This window comes from Tenrec ecaudatus, chromosome 1 (assembly GCF_050624435.1).
Source record: "Tenrec ecaudatus isolate mTenEca1 chromosome 1, mTenEca1.hap1, whole genome shotgun sequence".
Classification (NCBI taxonomy): Eukaryota; Metazoa; Chordata; class Mammalia; order Afrosoricida; family Tenrecidae; genus Tenrec; species Tenrec ecaudatus.
In genome coordinates, this window is record NC_134530.1 from 156,129,794 (window position 1) to 156,145,291 (window position 15,498).

General features: G+C 43.8%; 1 protein-coding gene across 7 annotated transcripts in view; it reads right to left on the reverse strand.

Annotated features, from left to right (window-relative positions):
* PDE4DIP (phosphodiesterase 4D interacting protein) overlaps positions 1-15,498 on the reverse strand; it is a 213,515-nt gene that overhangs the window by 116,039 nt on the left and 81,978 nt on the right. For all 7 annotated transcript variants that reach the window (XM_075560261.1, XM_075560277.1, XM_075560181.1 and 4 more), the window contains exons 5-7: positions 8,762-8,838; positions 5,204-5,327; positions 4,903-5,078 (exon numbers count right to left, since the gene is read on the reverse strand). In XM_075560261.1, the coding sequence (XP_075416376.1) occupies positions 4,903-5,078; positions 5,204-5,327; positions 8,762-8,838 (377 nt within the window). The remainder of the gene's footprint in view (positions 1-4,902; positions 5,079-5,203; positions 5,328-8,761; positions 8,839-15,498) is intronic.

The following is a 15,498-nucleotide window of genomic DNA, read 5'->3' on the forward strand; positions in this document are numbered from 1 at the left end:
AGAGGATACAACTCTGATTCACATCATTCCTGATTTTAAACTATGCAGTATTCCCTTGTTCTGTTTGCCCAGTTGCCTCTTAATCCGTATACAGGTTTCACATCAATATAATTGCTTTGAAATTCCCATTCTTCTTAATGGAATTGAGAAGTTCCATAGTTTTTTGTGATCCACACAGTTGAATGCCTTCGCAGTTAATTGTGATGGTCAATAAATAAACAGGATATACAGTGTAAGTGTGGTATTTGCTCAGTGAATTCTACCATGTACTAGGAACACAAAGGTGGAAAATACCATCTCTGTTCTGCAGAAACTTTTAATGTTTTGGAATGTGTGCTAGAAGTGGGGAGGCACGGCTACACACACGAATGACAGTGATGGAATGCAATGAGTGTTATCATAATAAAGATAGATACTGCACTCATTCATCAAGGGTTGTCATGGAGCTATGGGAAGAAATATAAAGAAGTGGTTCGTTTGACTTGGGAGCATCTGGGAGGCTCAGGAGAAGAGAATTTGAAGATTGTTTGTTCTTCAAGCTCTGGGGGAGGAACGTGAGTCAAAGAATGAAGATCTGACCATGGAAGCATGTTTGGAGATGATCCCTAAGCAAAGCCTGGAGGGAGGCTTAGCACAGGTGGGAGAAGAGACTGCAAATGCCAGCTAGCCCCATGCTGCAAACTGCATGTTGTGTTCAAGCAGTCACACCACAGGCTTGAACCAGGAACTACCTTATGCCTTACACATCGCACACAATCAATCTTGCTGTTGCTGTGCTTATGTCTCAGAATCCTAGTGATACCTTTTAGGCCAGTGGTTCTCAGCCTTCCTCATGCTGTGACCCTTTCATGCAGTTCCTCATGTTGTGGTGCCCCCCCCCACACACACACCATAAACTTATTTTTGTTGCAACTTTATAACTGTAATCTTGCTACTGTTATGAATCGGCGACCCCTGTGAAAAAGGGTCATTTGGCCCCCAAAGGGGTCGTGACCCACAGGTTGAGAACCACTGTTTTAGGCCATTGAAAATGTGCTGAATGCTAGAGGAAATGTTTCAGAAGGTACTTAACATTTCTGTGTAAGAAAGTGATAGTACCATCATGATACCAACTCTGCCTTACAAATCTGGCTGGACTGGAGGATGTACACTGGTACAGATAGGAACTGGAAACACAGGGAATCCAGGACAGATGAACCCTTCAGGACCAGTGGTGAGAGAGGCAATGCTGGGAGGGTGGGGTGGAAAGGAGGAATCGATTACAGGGATCTACATATAACCTCCTTCCTGGGGAATGGACAACAGAAAAGTGGGTGAAGGAAGATGTCAGACAGTGTAAGATATGACAAAATAATAATTTATAAATTATCAAGGGTTCATGAGGGAGGAGGGAGTGAGGAGGGAGGGGGAAAAATGAGGACCTGATGCCAGGGACTTATGTGGACAGCAAATGTTTTGAGAATGATGAGGGCAACGAATGCACAAATGTTCTTTACATGATTGTTGTATGTATGGATTGTGATAAGAGTTGTATGAGGCCCCAATAAAATGATTTAAAAAAAACCCGAAAGTGATAGTACCTTAGAAGGCAAAATCATTTGGCAGACAGGTGAGCATGGCGGTTACATAATCTGGTGTCAACTTGAGACTATTAAGAGCGAAGGGGTGGAGTCTAGCCTGTCAATCAGGTTGCAGCTTGATGACCTCATTTGGAGGTGCAATGGAGATAAATAGCTCACTGGAGGCCTGACACTCACTCATACTCTACTATACATTTCTGCTGTCGAGCCACATGGAGCTACGTTGATGGAGCCAGGGCCCTGGAGCTGGAGGAGCCACGTGGAGACCCACACCAGTGCTGAGATGCTTCCACCACCACTGGATCCACAAGACTTTTTACCCACTGGCCTATGCCTGCATTCGGCATCATTGCATGAGTTGCATGAGTCTGAAGAGGAATTTGTAGACTGGTATTGGACTTATAGACTTGATCTGGACTGGGCTGGGATGCCTTCTTGATATACAATTACTCTTTATATAAAGCTTTTTCTTATACAAATAAGAGTGTCTCTGGATTTGTTTCTCTAGTCAACCTGGACTAACACAGTGAGTGACCCTGAAAGCCAAATAGGAATCTCATTGATTCATGTAGGTGTGAGGCGCAGTTAAGATTTCAGGGTGAGAAAAAAAACGTTAAAAACTTAAAGATATTAAACAAATGCAAGCTGGACCGATACTGTTTGTGAATTCGTGTGGACTCCATATAAACTTCCCTACAGTAACATCCTGAGAGAGTCTCTATTTTTCTCAATGCTCAAACCTCACTCATCTCTATGGTCCTCAGTCTCTGGGGATGATCTCCAAAGTTGCTCAAGGCCATCTGATATGAAGCCCTCAATTTTTTGGTCAGGAGCATATTTTAAAAAAATTAGTATTACTTTCTGTTTCCCAGTCGAACACGTGTTTATTTCTGAGTACTCGGCAGCAAAATGGTGAGATGCGCATCTGCTAACTCAGAGACCAGTAGTTTGAACCCACCAGTTGCTCTGTGGAAAGAAAGCCCTGGAGCTCTGTTCCTGGAAATAGGATGGCCGAGGAGCGCCCAGTGGGCAGTTCTGCTCTGTCTTATAGAGTCAGAGTCGGCGTGACAACACACAGCAGCCCGAGCAGCAGCAGCACGGAGTCTTTCTTGGGGTACAGAGAGGAGACGTGGTCTCGGGATCGCCATCGGACCCATGTGAAAGCCAAACCAACAGCACACTGAGACCTCACGGGTGAGTCTATTTAACGGCCACACTCCTAGGAAGGCACACACCGGAGAAAATCAACTATCTGCGAGGCAAAAGGTGGCATTGACCCAAGGGCGGAGTTCAGAAGGATCCCGAAAGGAGGAGGACTGGAAACAGGAAACAAGTGGGCAAATGGGTGGCACACTGAGGGACGGCAATGAGTGACGTGAAATGAAAGCGCGAGAGTTGTGGAATGGGAAACCAATGACCTGCTCTGTGAACTTTCACCCAGTTCACCATAAAAAAAGGCAACAGCACAGAAACTTAATCCTGCTGTCACAAAAGCCTTCCTGGCGGTGGCAGTCAGTGCCCTGTAGTTGTTACGACCGAGGGCACTCCTGTGTACAACAGAACACAGCACTGCAGGGTCCGGCACCGTGCTCACAGTGTTCTTACGTTGGAGCGCACCGTTGCAGCCACTGTCAATGCACCTCTTTTGCTGCCCCTGTATTTTACCAAGCCCCCTTTCCAGACTGGTCCAAGCCCCCTTTCCAGACTGGTCTCTCCTGACAACATGTCCCAAGTATGAGACGAAGGCTTACCATCCTGGCCTCCACCAAGCACTCTAGCTGTACTTCTCCCAAAACAGATGTGCTTGTTCCTTGGCAGCCATGGCCCCGGGAACACTGCACCACCACCGTAGTTCCAATGCATCAATTCTTCTTTGTCCTTCCGATTCCGTGTCCACCCTTCCCGTGCACAGGAGGTCATTGGAATTACCATGGCTCGGGCGAGGGAAACTTCAGTCCTCAAAGTAATATCTCTGCTTTTCAACATTTTAAAGACTTCTTGGGCAGCAGATTTACCCAATGCACCGAGTCCTTTGATCTGTTGACTCCTGCTTCCACGAGCATTGATTGTGGAGCTAAGTCAGACAAAATATTTTCTCCATTTATCATGATGCTACCGTGTTGGTCCAGTTGTGAGTTGATGTGGTTGCAAGTGTAAAGGGCCAATGGGTGTTCACTAGAAGGGGAAAGAATAGCAGGTGGTTCTCACAGAAGGAAGGACATGAGCAAAATCCCGAAGACCTGACAGAGCACCATGTTCCTGGGGGCAGAGCTGGCTCAGGGGTTGAAGCCATTAGCGCCCGTAACCACGTGCATGGCTCTCTGTTTGTTTCCTCATTAGGCAGCATCGTGGATAATTCTTTTCTCACAGACTTGTCGGAAGAATTAAATATGAATGTTATAGATACAATTTCCCTACTACACCAGGATCTCCGTTAAGACTCCAAATGTTTAACAGAGTTCCTGATATTCATAAATGCTTAGTATGTACTGGTTAAATAAACTAGCCTTGTGCCTTTCGGCTTGTTCTATTGCACAACATTTTGTTTAATGTTTACGGAGTGATCGTTTTTATTCAAATCTGATCATATTGTTCCCTATAAGAAAGCCTTCTGCTTCTAATCTTCAAAATAAAATTCCGGCTCCTTATTATGATGGACAGAGCTGGCGTAATCAGATCCCCATCCCCCAATCCAGCTTAACCGCTCACTTGTCTAGTTAATCAGAGCTACTTATACTTGGGGAGACATGCTTGGCCCTGTGCCTTGCTTCATGGCTTCTCCTTTGTTTGGAACATGTTCCTTTCCTGTCGACAGCCTACTCCATTTCTCCTACTCATTCGAGACTCACCTCCTCCAGGAGACCTTCAATTACACTTTACTCTCTTAGTGTGGAATGAATGATCGTAAGTCCACCTGCTGCTTGTATCATGTAACTTAGTACAATGGTGTAGCAAGTTCCTTGATGGCAGGAAGGGGTCTTTCGTTTCTGTAACCTTAGTCCTTAGCACAGCGTCTGGCATAGAACAGGTGTTCACTACGTAAGTCGCTCCATGTCTCTTGCTCGCCACTATTTGTCCACTTCATTGTTCTTGTACATTCTTAGGCTCCTTGGCTGCCAAGGATTAAGCTCTGTTCATGGATACCCCCCAAAGACTGAATCCGGAAAAGAACATCTTTGGTTGCAGGGGCCGGAAGGTCTGACACGTGGTAAAGGCTCCATGTTAAGCCCTTAAAGAAAGAGCAGTGTGGCTGTCGTATGGTGTCATAGGCTCAACAAGAAGCAAAACACAAGCGCTGAACAGAGCATCCAAAGGCACTAACCTGTCCCTCTCAGCCAGGGCCTCTGTGTGCTGGTCACGCATGACCTGGTCGCCAGGTGTACGCTCCCTGTCCTTGGTGACATCCTTCAGCTTCTCTGAGAGCTCCAGGTTACATTCCTTCTCTGCTTGCACCAGAGCTGCCATCCGCGCAGCTTCCTCCTTGGCCAACCTGGATTCCTGCAAGATGAAGGGGCGCTGAGGGAGCGCTCCCCTACGCCGGGACGGGGAAGGGAGAGGTGGGGAGCAGACAGGCAGTAGGAGAAGCGGACCCCTCGCCCCGGGCCTTTGGAATGCCTCCTCACCTCCTGCAGAAGTTGGATCTTGTTCTCGAAAAGCTCGTACACATGTTCTGTCTCCTGCTGTCTCTCCTCAAACTGGCGCCGGAGCTCAGCTTCATTACGGCTGCTCACGTCCCCCACATCAGCCCTGCACAGAGAGCACCGCCAGTCTGAGCCAGGCGTACGCAAGGCCACTAAGACGGTTTCAGTGGCTCGGGTCACACCGATGAGGAGAGAAAGGACCTCCCTTTTTCTCCGTAATTGTCTAAAGAGTCCCTCTTTCCACCTTTTCAGATCGTCTTTTAGGACCACTGATATTTTTGTTGCCAACCAGAATATATGGGACTCTCTAGGGCAGTGGTTCTCAACCTTCCTCATGCCGCAGCCCTTTCATACACTTCCTCAGGTTGTGGGGAACCCCAACCATAACATTATTCTCGTTGCTACTTCATCACTGTCATTCTGCTATGGTTGTGAAGCGGGCAATCCTTGTGAAAGGGTCGTTTGACCCCAAAGGGGTCGCGACCCACAAGTTGAGAACCTCCGCTCTAGGCTTCATTCTCACTACACATTGCAGAAGAAAAATTCTCACTGGGCAGGTGGGTTGGCATCAGGCGGCCAAGGGCTCGGCATCGTCAATGGACGCGTCAACGTAGGCTGCTTTTCCAAAGGGCTTTGCTCATTCCTTTTTAGCTCTTTGCATTTAAAATGTCCCTTCCATTTGGATTATCGGGACAGGGTATCCATCTGGGCAGCCCCCGAAATGCTCTCCTCCTTTACAGTACTAATCAATGGCACCCTCCTCAGGCTACCTCTCCCGCGCTCTGCAGTTCCCCCGCTCCTATGTGGAAAACACACATCTCATCTATAGAAAAGGATGGATCTATCTGAGGTTTGCCTCTCTGATGCTCCTCGGAATTAGCTTCCAGCACCAGCTTACAGGGGTCAGGTGTCACCAATGTATTTATAGATGCAAACAGCTGCCCTGTGATGTCTGAGGATTAGCAACCTCGGGGCAGTACCAGGGTCTGGAGGGCTCTTAATTCCGGTTCAGTGTGATTGCCGTGTTAAGGTAATTGTTGGAAACCGTGGTCTACCTTCTGGTTCTTAGGACAGAGAACAACACTGGAAATACCTCAGGGTAAATCAAAGCTGCTCTCCCCAAGTCCAGGGAGACGTTCCTATTTAGCACAGGGGGGTGTGTCCATGGAGATCAAATAGGTTTCCCTAAAGGTTCCAGGATTTCTGCGGTGAAAGGGAGGATACTCAGCCCTCGCTACCTGGATGCTACATTCATCTTGAGCTCCCTTGTCATTATGCAACCTTCGGGAGCAGAAGAATCTTGGTTAAGGGAAACCCCAGGAAAACTAAGCGAGCAGATCTTAGGAAAAGTCTTTCACTGATGGACTCCATACCAATGCCTTCTCGTCTGTTTCGACACACAGAGCGATCAGACAGGACAGAGACACAAACTGCCCCATCGGCTTTCCAAGCTGTCATCTTGTCAGAAGCAGACTTTTGTGATCTCACTGAGTGCCCGGCGCGTGCAAACTGCCCAGCTTCCAGTGAGCCGTCGAGAGCTTTCACTGCTGCCCGCCACGGCCCCTTCGCCTCCACGGTCAACTCCATCTTCTCTGATAAACGCCATCAATAACAGCTAACCAGAAGCTTCCGGAACAGGAGTCGGCAAACTGCGGCTCTCTCCGTACTTACACGGGACTCCGAAGTAAAATGGAGCAATGTTAAAGGATAGATACTATTCAGAGCATGATGATTTCATTTGCTTGTGAAAATACAGTCATGACCCTCTAAGAATTCTTAAATTGTTGTGAAGTACAGGATTGGCTCTGCTGTCTGTAAATTTGCCATCCCCAGGTCTAGAGAAAGGGGATTATTCATTATTCAGTTAACTAGGAACCCATGATCAGAGAGACTATAGTTGTTGTCGAGTCAAAAAAACCTTGAACTTGATGCCAGAAAATGGGAACTCTGTTACTTATCTGAGGAGATTTTAATCTGCACCTTACTTTTCTCATTCATAAAATTGGAGAGAATATCACCTAATTCAGAGTTGAAAGGACATGAGTTTTAAAGAAACATTACTTAAGTATCAAAACTCACTGCACTGTTGTTATTAATTTTCCTAAAATCTGTTAGCTCACTTTAAGGCCTTACTAGTATTCACTTATCCTAGCAGACTATCAATAATTAAGTCTGGTTTTGATTATTCTCATTTTGCTAAGTTGTAGTCTTCAGTATCAAGAAATCCTATAGATGGAAAAAAATGCTAGATTTGGGTGAATGGATACTGATCTCCAGGTATAATATGAAATGATTTTTAATAACACCTTTTATTTAAAATAAAAGTTAATGTTAAAAATTTTATCTATAAATGTTAATAATACAAAGATATATGGAAATAATTGAGTTTCCTCTCCCCTCATAAATTCTAATCTCACACTCTGAATGTAAACAAGATCAAAGAATTTGGCATATAACCCTCCAAATTTTTCTATGCATAATCAAAAAAAATCTATACATGGAAAGGATTGCTAGTCTCTATCATAAGGAGCTTATGCTTTAAAGATCACTCAGTATTTTATTTAATCTATCAAGGACTTTACTTAAACTGTCCCTTTATTTAATCTATCAAGGATTTCCTACTAGGATACAAATATAAAGCTAGCCTTCTTTCTAATATCTGTATAATATTCAACAGTGTGGGTATATCAAAATGTATTCAACCAGTGCCTTACTGATGGGCATTCAAGTTATTTCTAGGTGTTGGGTTTTTTTTTGCCATTACAAATGCTGATGCAGCAAACATGCTTATCTCTGTATTTCTTCAGACTCCTATCTATAAGAGAAAAATTACTCCAAAGGATAATTAGATCAAACTCTCAAACTCTGTGCCATTGAGCCTGCTCAACTCAGAGAGAGATTCTGTGTAACTTTAGTAGGCAGCCTGACAAACCAAAGATCTGTCACTGTACACGCTCTCAGTAGAGTATGTGGATACCCAATTCTGTCAGCCCTCAGTGTTATTAGGGATTGATTGATAATTCCTGATAAAATTGATTTGTTGTTGATTTGTCACTTTCCACTAGAAGGAGAAAGGTTAATTCATTTCATTTCCTGGTTAGTTGAATGTTACTTATAGAAAGCTTACTGTCTTCGGTGTGGTGATTTTAATAATCTTTTACAGGATCTATCTGACATTGTAACAGAAAGACAATCAAAACTTCTTGTCAGAGACTCACTGCTGACTCACTATGAGTCAGTAGAACTGCCCTGCAGGGTTTCAAAGGTTGTAATCTTTACGGAAGCAGCTGTCACATCTTTCTGCCTCCTTTGAACCAACATTTGGATTAACAGTCAAGTGCTTATCCATTGTGCCACAAGGGCCCCTTAAGAGAAAGAAGGTTCAAGAAAAGCTATTGTCTCAGTTCATACAAACGCCAGAGGGGTTATTAGGAAAGATACTAAACTAGATGACTGGAATTGGGTTCCAAATCACCGCTCTCAGATTAGGGAGCTACTCTGGGAAAAGGCCTGGCTCCTCTCGATCAAAGGACAACTCACCATGTTTTATCCAGATCTTGCTTCTTGTCCTGGAGTTCTCGTTTCAGGCTCTCTACTTCCACCTTCAGCTCAATGTTCTGAAAAGTACATAAGCTAGTCGTCATTAAGTGCCACAGACTTTATACTCTAGAAGCAGATTCTTATCTGAGTGACACTTGGTTCACAGCTGCTATCTCATCCCAACCCTCTTCATGACCCTTGACAAAAATGGGCAACCAGTTGAACCAGCAACCAGTGAAGGGCAATTGAACTGTTCACTTTCAAGACTACCTGTGAGCTACTTCCCTAGCCTCTGAATCTGTCTCTCAACATTGAACGAACAAATTCTACGTTGTACTGAATAATTGCATCTGGTTTGGGGTATTCTGATCTGACTGATATGTTATGCTAAATATCAAGAAATTGTATATTGACATGGAAAACATGAGAGGTCAGACTGATCCAAAATGCAATCTAAAAATACTTGCTAATACGCTTCAGCATTAAGGAGAGAGTCCATGCTAACACTATTATTTTTACAAATAACAAAATTTCTTACTAATACTGAAGAAATTGCCACATATTTTAAATGAACTTTTTGATTTAAAGAAATATGAGAATTTTAAAGCTATTTCAGTTTAAAAATGGGGAGGGGAATGACAAGGATTAAACACTTGGTGATCCCCTCTGACCATGAACCAGGGATGTGAACAGCTGTGCTCTCATGCAGAATGCATTGGAGAATGGATTGTTGTGCTGCAGTTAGGCTAAAATTTAGCAACCCATCATTTGATCTCCCTTAGGAGCTATTTAAATTTGTTCAAGTTTTTAATATTTTCTGCTTTCTTTTAGATTGAGGTTTCTATTTGTTTTACTTTGTTATTATTGTTCATTTTTTTACATTTTTTTCTGTATATGTAATCTGGGATAGGTAAATCTATAAAGACAGTAACTGGATTAATTGTTCCTTGGGGTGTGGCAGGGGAGGCTGGGTGTAGGGGGAAATGGGGAGCTAATAATTATGAGTACAATAATAACAAAAATGTTCTAAATTGTGGTGATGATTGTATAACTCTTATTGATGGGATTACACTATTGAATTGGATTATATGTGGATTATATGCCAATAAAACCGTTGAGGGAAAATTAAACAGAAATAAACCCCCAGAAATATGAAAGAATGTCAAAATTTTCATGGAAAAAATGGAGCTAAAAGATCATTTTTCCTCTGAACTCTTTGAAGGCTCTCCTATGTTGTGAATATACTTGAAAAAAATTATTTGTCTTTATCATAAAATTGGATTTTTATAAATTATGTTTGCTTAAGGTGAGAAAGGATTCTGATTTAAAAAAATCTTTGCAGGGAATGCAAGATTTTAACAAATAGAAAAAGGAAATAAGTATGTTCCAAGTGAAGCAAAGTGTAAAGAAAGATGTGGTGAGATGATTGTGCATTAAATATTCAATGCTTGGTATGTGATAAGGAGTTTTAGAAAATGACTACAGAAAATAGCTTTCAACTAGTTGTGGTCATGCCAAGAAGACTGGATGGTTATCAATGGAGAACAAAGAGAGTGTTAGCTAGATATCAGCGTGACCAGATATGTGTTGAGAAAAGAATTTATGGCAGAGATGAAGATGATGGAGTAGTGAGGGTCAACTGATCGGGATAGGGACGGGGACTGTCTGAGGGCACAGAGGCCCCGGGAGAAGGGTTCAAAGACAAAGGCAAAGGCAGAGATAAAGAAGGGGCAAAGGATATGAGGTTTGCTAATTTATGAGAGACTCAGTGTGGACTAGAGGGAGAAGCAAAACTGGTGCTGAGATCAGTAGCATGTGGGTGGCAGTACATATTGTCAGCTATTCTAAATCAAAACCCAACTGCACCGTCTGTCCCCACTGAGAGCAACCCTGTAGGACAGGCTAGAACTGCCCCGGGAGCTTCTGAGACCCCACAGAAAAGAATGGCTTGGTTACAAACCCAAAGAGGAGTTGATAAGTATTAGTTAAGGGATTACTAGACTTCACACGTTGAGCTGAATGTACAAAGATGAGTTTGTCCCTTCCCTGAAAAAGGTTCATTACACAGTTTTAAGCAGATAAACTTTTATTGGTTAAAAAGTAACGAAGAAGAAAAAAGTAAAGAAGAAGGCTTTACTTTAATGATTGGCAAGCAATTAAAGGTACAGCGGGTGAAATCTGGAAAGGGGCACTATGGGTGCCAGGGTAGTAGAACGGGTTTCACTTCATTTAGTCACATAATATCCACCAATCCCCAGGAGTTCAAGACAAAACAACAATACCAGAGTATCTCCTCCCAACCCACGAAGATGTCCATAACTCATTTCTGTGCTGGGTGGAAGGAGTCTGGAGATAAATTGGGGCGAGTAGAAAACTTGTCAGAGATTTTTGAGAGTACATGGCCTGACAAAATTCATTGAGGAGTTTGAGATTGGAAGGCAGTTGGACTCAAGATAGTTTAGATCCCATTGCTAGCATGCTTGCTTAATCGCCTCACAAAACAACAGTATGTGCTTCTGGCTTGAGCCGGAACGTGGACTGAGCGCAGACAACATTAAATGATCTTAACCTCCCCAAGTTTTGCACCATGGCATCTAAGAAGAAAATGAAAGATGAGTATTTAATTACTATCATAAGCACCTCTGACTTCATCAACACTGAGTATGGTTCACAGATGTGGGCGCGTGCTGTTAGGTGCTGTAGAGTACGTACGTTCTAACTCATAGTGACCCAGTGGGCAACAGAATGGACTAATACCCAGTCCTGCCCCCTCCACAGCTGTTGTATGTGTGACCCATTGTAGCAGCCACTATGTCGGTCATTTATCTTGTTGAGAGTCTTCCTCTTTTTCTTTGACTTTCTACGTTTCCAATGTGATGCCCTTCAAGTATCCAATCAAGTGTCTAAGTCTGCGGGACGAAGTCTCACTCTCTTCGCTTCTAAGGGGCATTCCGGCTGGCGGTACTTGTTCCAAGACGGGCATTCCGGCTGGCGGTACTTGTTCCAAGACGGGCATTCCGGCTGGCGGTACTTGTTCCAAGACGGGCATTCCGGCTGGCGGTACTTGTTCCAAGACGGGCATTCCGGCTGGCGGTACTTGTTCCAAGACAGACTCGTTCATTCTTCTGCACTTCATGATATCGTCAGTATGCTTTACCAACATCGTAATTCTTCCGTTGGTCTTCCTATTCCACTGTCCATTTTTATATGCATATAAGGGTATGGAAAATATGACAGCTTGGGTCAGGTGCACCTTAGTCTTCAAAGTGACAGCTTGGCTTTTGAATACATTTAAAAAGTCTCTTGCTGCAAATTTGCCCAATGCAATGCATCTTTGGTTTCATGACTGCGGCTTCCATGGGCACGGATGGTAGGTCCAAGTAAAATGAACTTTTGGCAAATTCAGTCCTTTCTCTGTAATCCTTGATCTTCATCAGTAAGTGCTTTTAATCTCCTTCTCTTACTTGGGGCCAGCAAAGTGGTGTCGTCTGCATACTGAAGGTTGTTAAGGAGTCTTCCCCCAGTCCTGATGCCACCTTCTTCCTAGCGTCCAGCTTCTCAGCACAAAGGCTGGATAAGAGTGGTGAAAGCCGTAATACCTTCCCTTGCGTCAAACCACGCAGGCGAGGACTACGTGGAGGACGTCCTCCGGTCCTGAGACCCCTGGGCAGGGGATCTCCTGGATCCAGAAGACAGCTGTGCCATCAGGGGAGCAGCAGCACATTCTGGAGCCAGAGCACGGACTTCCCAGCCCACAGTGCAGACAAAGCTGAGTGCTTTTGTGCTGCCTTGCAGAGTGGGGTGCTTATGGGCACTAAATTGGGGGAGTTGGGCTTGCTGACCCGCGAAAGTGGAGCTGAGCACCTTTGGGCTGAGGCCTCTGGACACTTAATTCAGGGAGCTCAGTATGTTGACCCACAGAGCTTGAGCTGAATGCCTTCAAGTTGAGGATTAGAGCTCAGTGATATGCCCTTTAAGCATCAATTAGCAACCCTGAGCAACCTTGTACCTTGTCCAGATGCACCACTCTATCCTGAGTAATTCTCACTTGCCTTACCACCTGTTCACTTCCTTACTAGATTCTTCAACCATGACTCTGTCTGTGAGTTCTGTGTAGCCATTGCGATACATATGAAAGCACAGAGGCAGAGAAGGTTACTGAAGACAACACAGGCATCCACTCAATTCCCAGAGACATTGAAGCTTGGACTTTTCCCTTTAATATCACGAGCTCTTGATCAGATGCTGCCTCCTGAAATGGTTTATCAGATTTAGCAAATAAAAATATAAGATAGCCATTCTACTTAAATTCCAGATCATCATTTCTTTGAGTATAAGTGTCTTACACATGATGGTTTATTTATCTGAAATTCACATTGAACCAGGCATCTTGTATTTGGCATTCCTAACACAGTAAGATCAGTAACTTGGAGCAAGCAGATTTCAATTTTGTATGAGAAGGCCCAGATTCCTGTATCATTCCATGGCCTGACACGGCTTCAAATGATCAATCAGTGGAATGCAGAGTTTAATGAGCAGTTACTATGGACTCAATATTAAGACGAATATAAATATCATCATGAGAGATGGATCCTGCAGAGAAGTGAAACACGATATGCCTTCTATCACATGAGAAGTACCGAGATAGAGCGGACTCCTCAGCTGTAAAATGGAGAGAATACAATCTTCCTGCCATAAGCAACCGCCGTGGAGTCGTTTCTGATGCCTAGGGACCCTAGGGGACAGAGTAGAAGTGCTACCCAGGGTTTTCCAGACTCTACGGAGCTTCATCTTGTCCCTGAGCAGCTGCTGGAGTCACACTGCTGCCTTTCTGTGCGCAGCCCGGGGTGTAACCGACGGCCCCACCCAGGCCTCTGGGGTGCGTAAACCGTGAATGGACTGATGCATGTAAAAGACAGAGACCAGTACACGCAGCACAGTTACAATCATTGTTATCACCCAAGATGACAGCACTATCATCTAGAGACAGCAACTCATTTTCCATGAGACCACAATATTCAAGTGAGTTCAGCGAGTCTACTATTACATCTGCTCCCAAGTGATTCCTATGTAACCTTGGGTACGACATTGCTAAAGTTTCTCCTCTGGAGTATGAAAATGAGTAACAAAAATGAATGTGTATATGATATTCTCCTATGAAATAAGATGGAATTTATTATTATGAAGAGTTATTATCAAAGCTGTACCCTCCCAAAACCAAACACTCTGCTATTGAGTCAATACAGACTCACAGCCACCCTATAGGCGAGGGTAGCACTGCCCAGTGTGTTTCTGAGACCGCAACTCTTTATGGAAGTAGAAAGTCTCATCTTTCTCCCACGGAGCAGACAGCTTTCTTGAACTGAAGAACTGGTGGTTAGCAGCCCAATGTGTAACCACTATGCCACCAGGGCCCCCTATATTGTTCCTTAGACCAAGCTAATTTAGTCAACCAGAGAATTCCAGATATGTGGGAATCCACCTCAGATAAGTCAGAAGGCTTGAATAAATGAAAAAAATAAAGAGAGAGAGAAAGAAAGAAAAGGTTATGTTGTAAAGAACATGTAAGAGGTTTCAAAATACTGGAGCCACATCAGATAACTATCTAGTTCTCCATCTCATTCCATAGCAGGGGCGTGCCTGAAGAAGTTTGTTACTCCCATTAATAATGAGAAACCCTTGAATATTTAAGCAAAAACAAACAAATGGGAAGGTGGAAAGCGCTTTGAAAGGGTCAAGAGCATCAAGCAAAAGTCAGGAATTACTAGGTTCAAAACCTGGCACGCTCATTTCATGCTAGGTGACCTTGGGCAGGTTATTCAATCACTCAAAGCCTCCATGTTATCAGACTTAGTGGTTGGTTTCCTTTTGATTGAAGACACTGATGACTACCCCATAGAGGAATTCAGGAGGATTCAAGGAGATAACAAACACAACACACCCAGAACACTGCCTTGCATACAGCTACTCAACCCCCTGCATGCCTTCCCCCTTCATTTCCGGGCTTGCTAGTGCTAACCAGAGTCCCCCATGGCCTTAAGGAATATTTTAATCTCAATGGTGAAAAATTGGAAGATGACCAAGTAGCTCTCTGTTAAAAAAGATAAGACAATTAAGTCAACATGTAGATTCTTTGGCTGTATTAAAGTCAGAGTCACAGATTTGAAGATGTTAGCGTTTATCGATTGCAGTTTCCTCACTTTAAAGAGTAAGAAAGTGAAACCCAGAAGCATCACTTCTAAGACAAAAATGATAACCAAATCCAGTATTGCCTTTTAATTCCAGTGTTTCAGCCTAAACCATCAAGTCAGAAAGCCCGGTCTGTTCTGCGGGATTTGAATGCGACACATTATGGCATTAGCGAAGGTGCTGCGATCACATTAACCGAATGACAATATGGAGCCAGCACACCTGGTGGTGAGGACATAGGTTTGGAAGGAGAGATGAGCGTTTGGCAAATCACCTGTCCTCTCCACAAGTCTCACTAGCATCATCTATTGAAGAGGAGTTGGAATGGTACTTATCTCACGAGCTGCTATAAAGATGGAATGAAATAATGCACAATGCACAGTGTTGTATACAGCACACATTGAAAAATGTGTTAGCTATTATTAACAATGCCAGTAATATACTCTATCTAATTGGGCTAGCTCATAGTTCTCACCCATAATCACAGTCTAAACGATTATTTATGGAATTGAAGTCAGAGAAAATAACTACACTAGAGTTGGGATAGA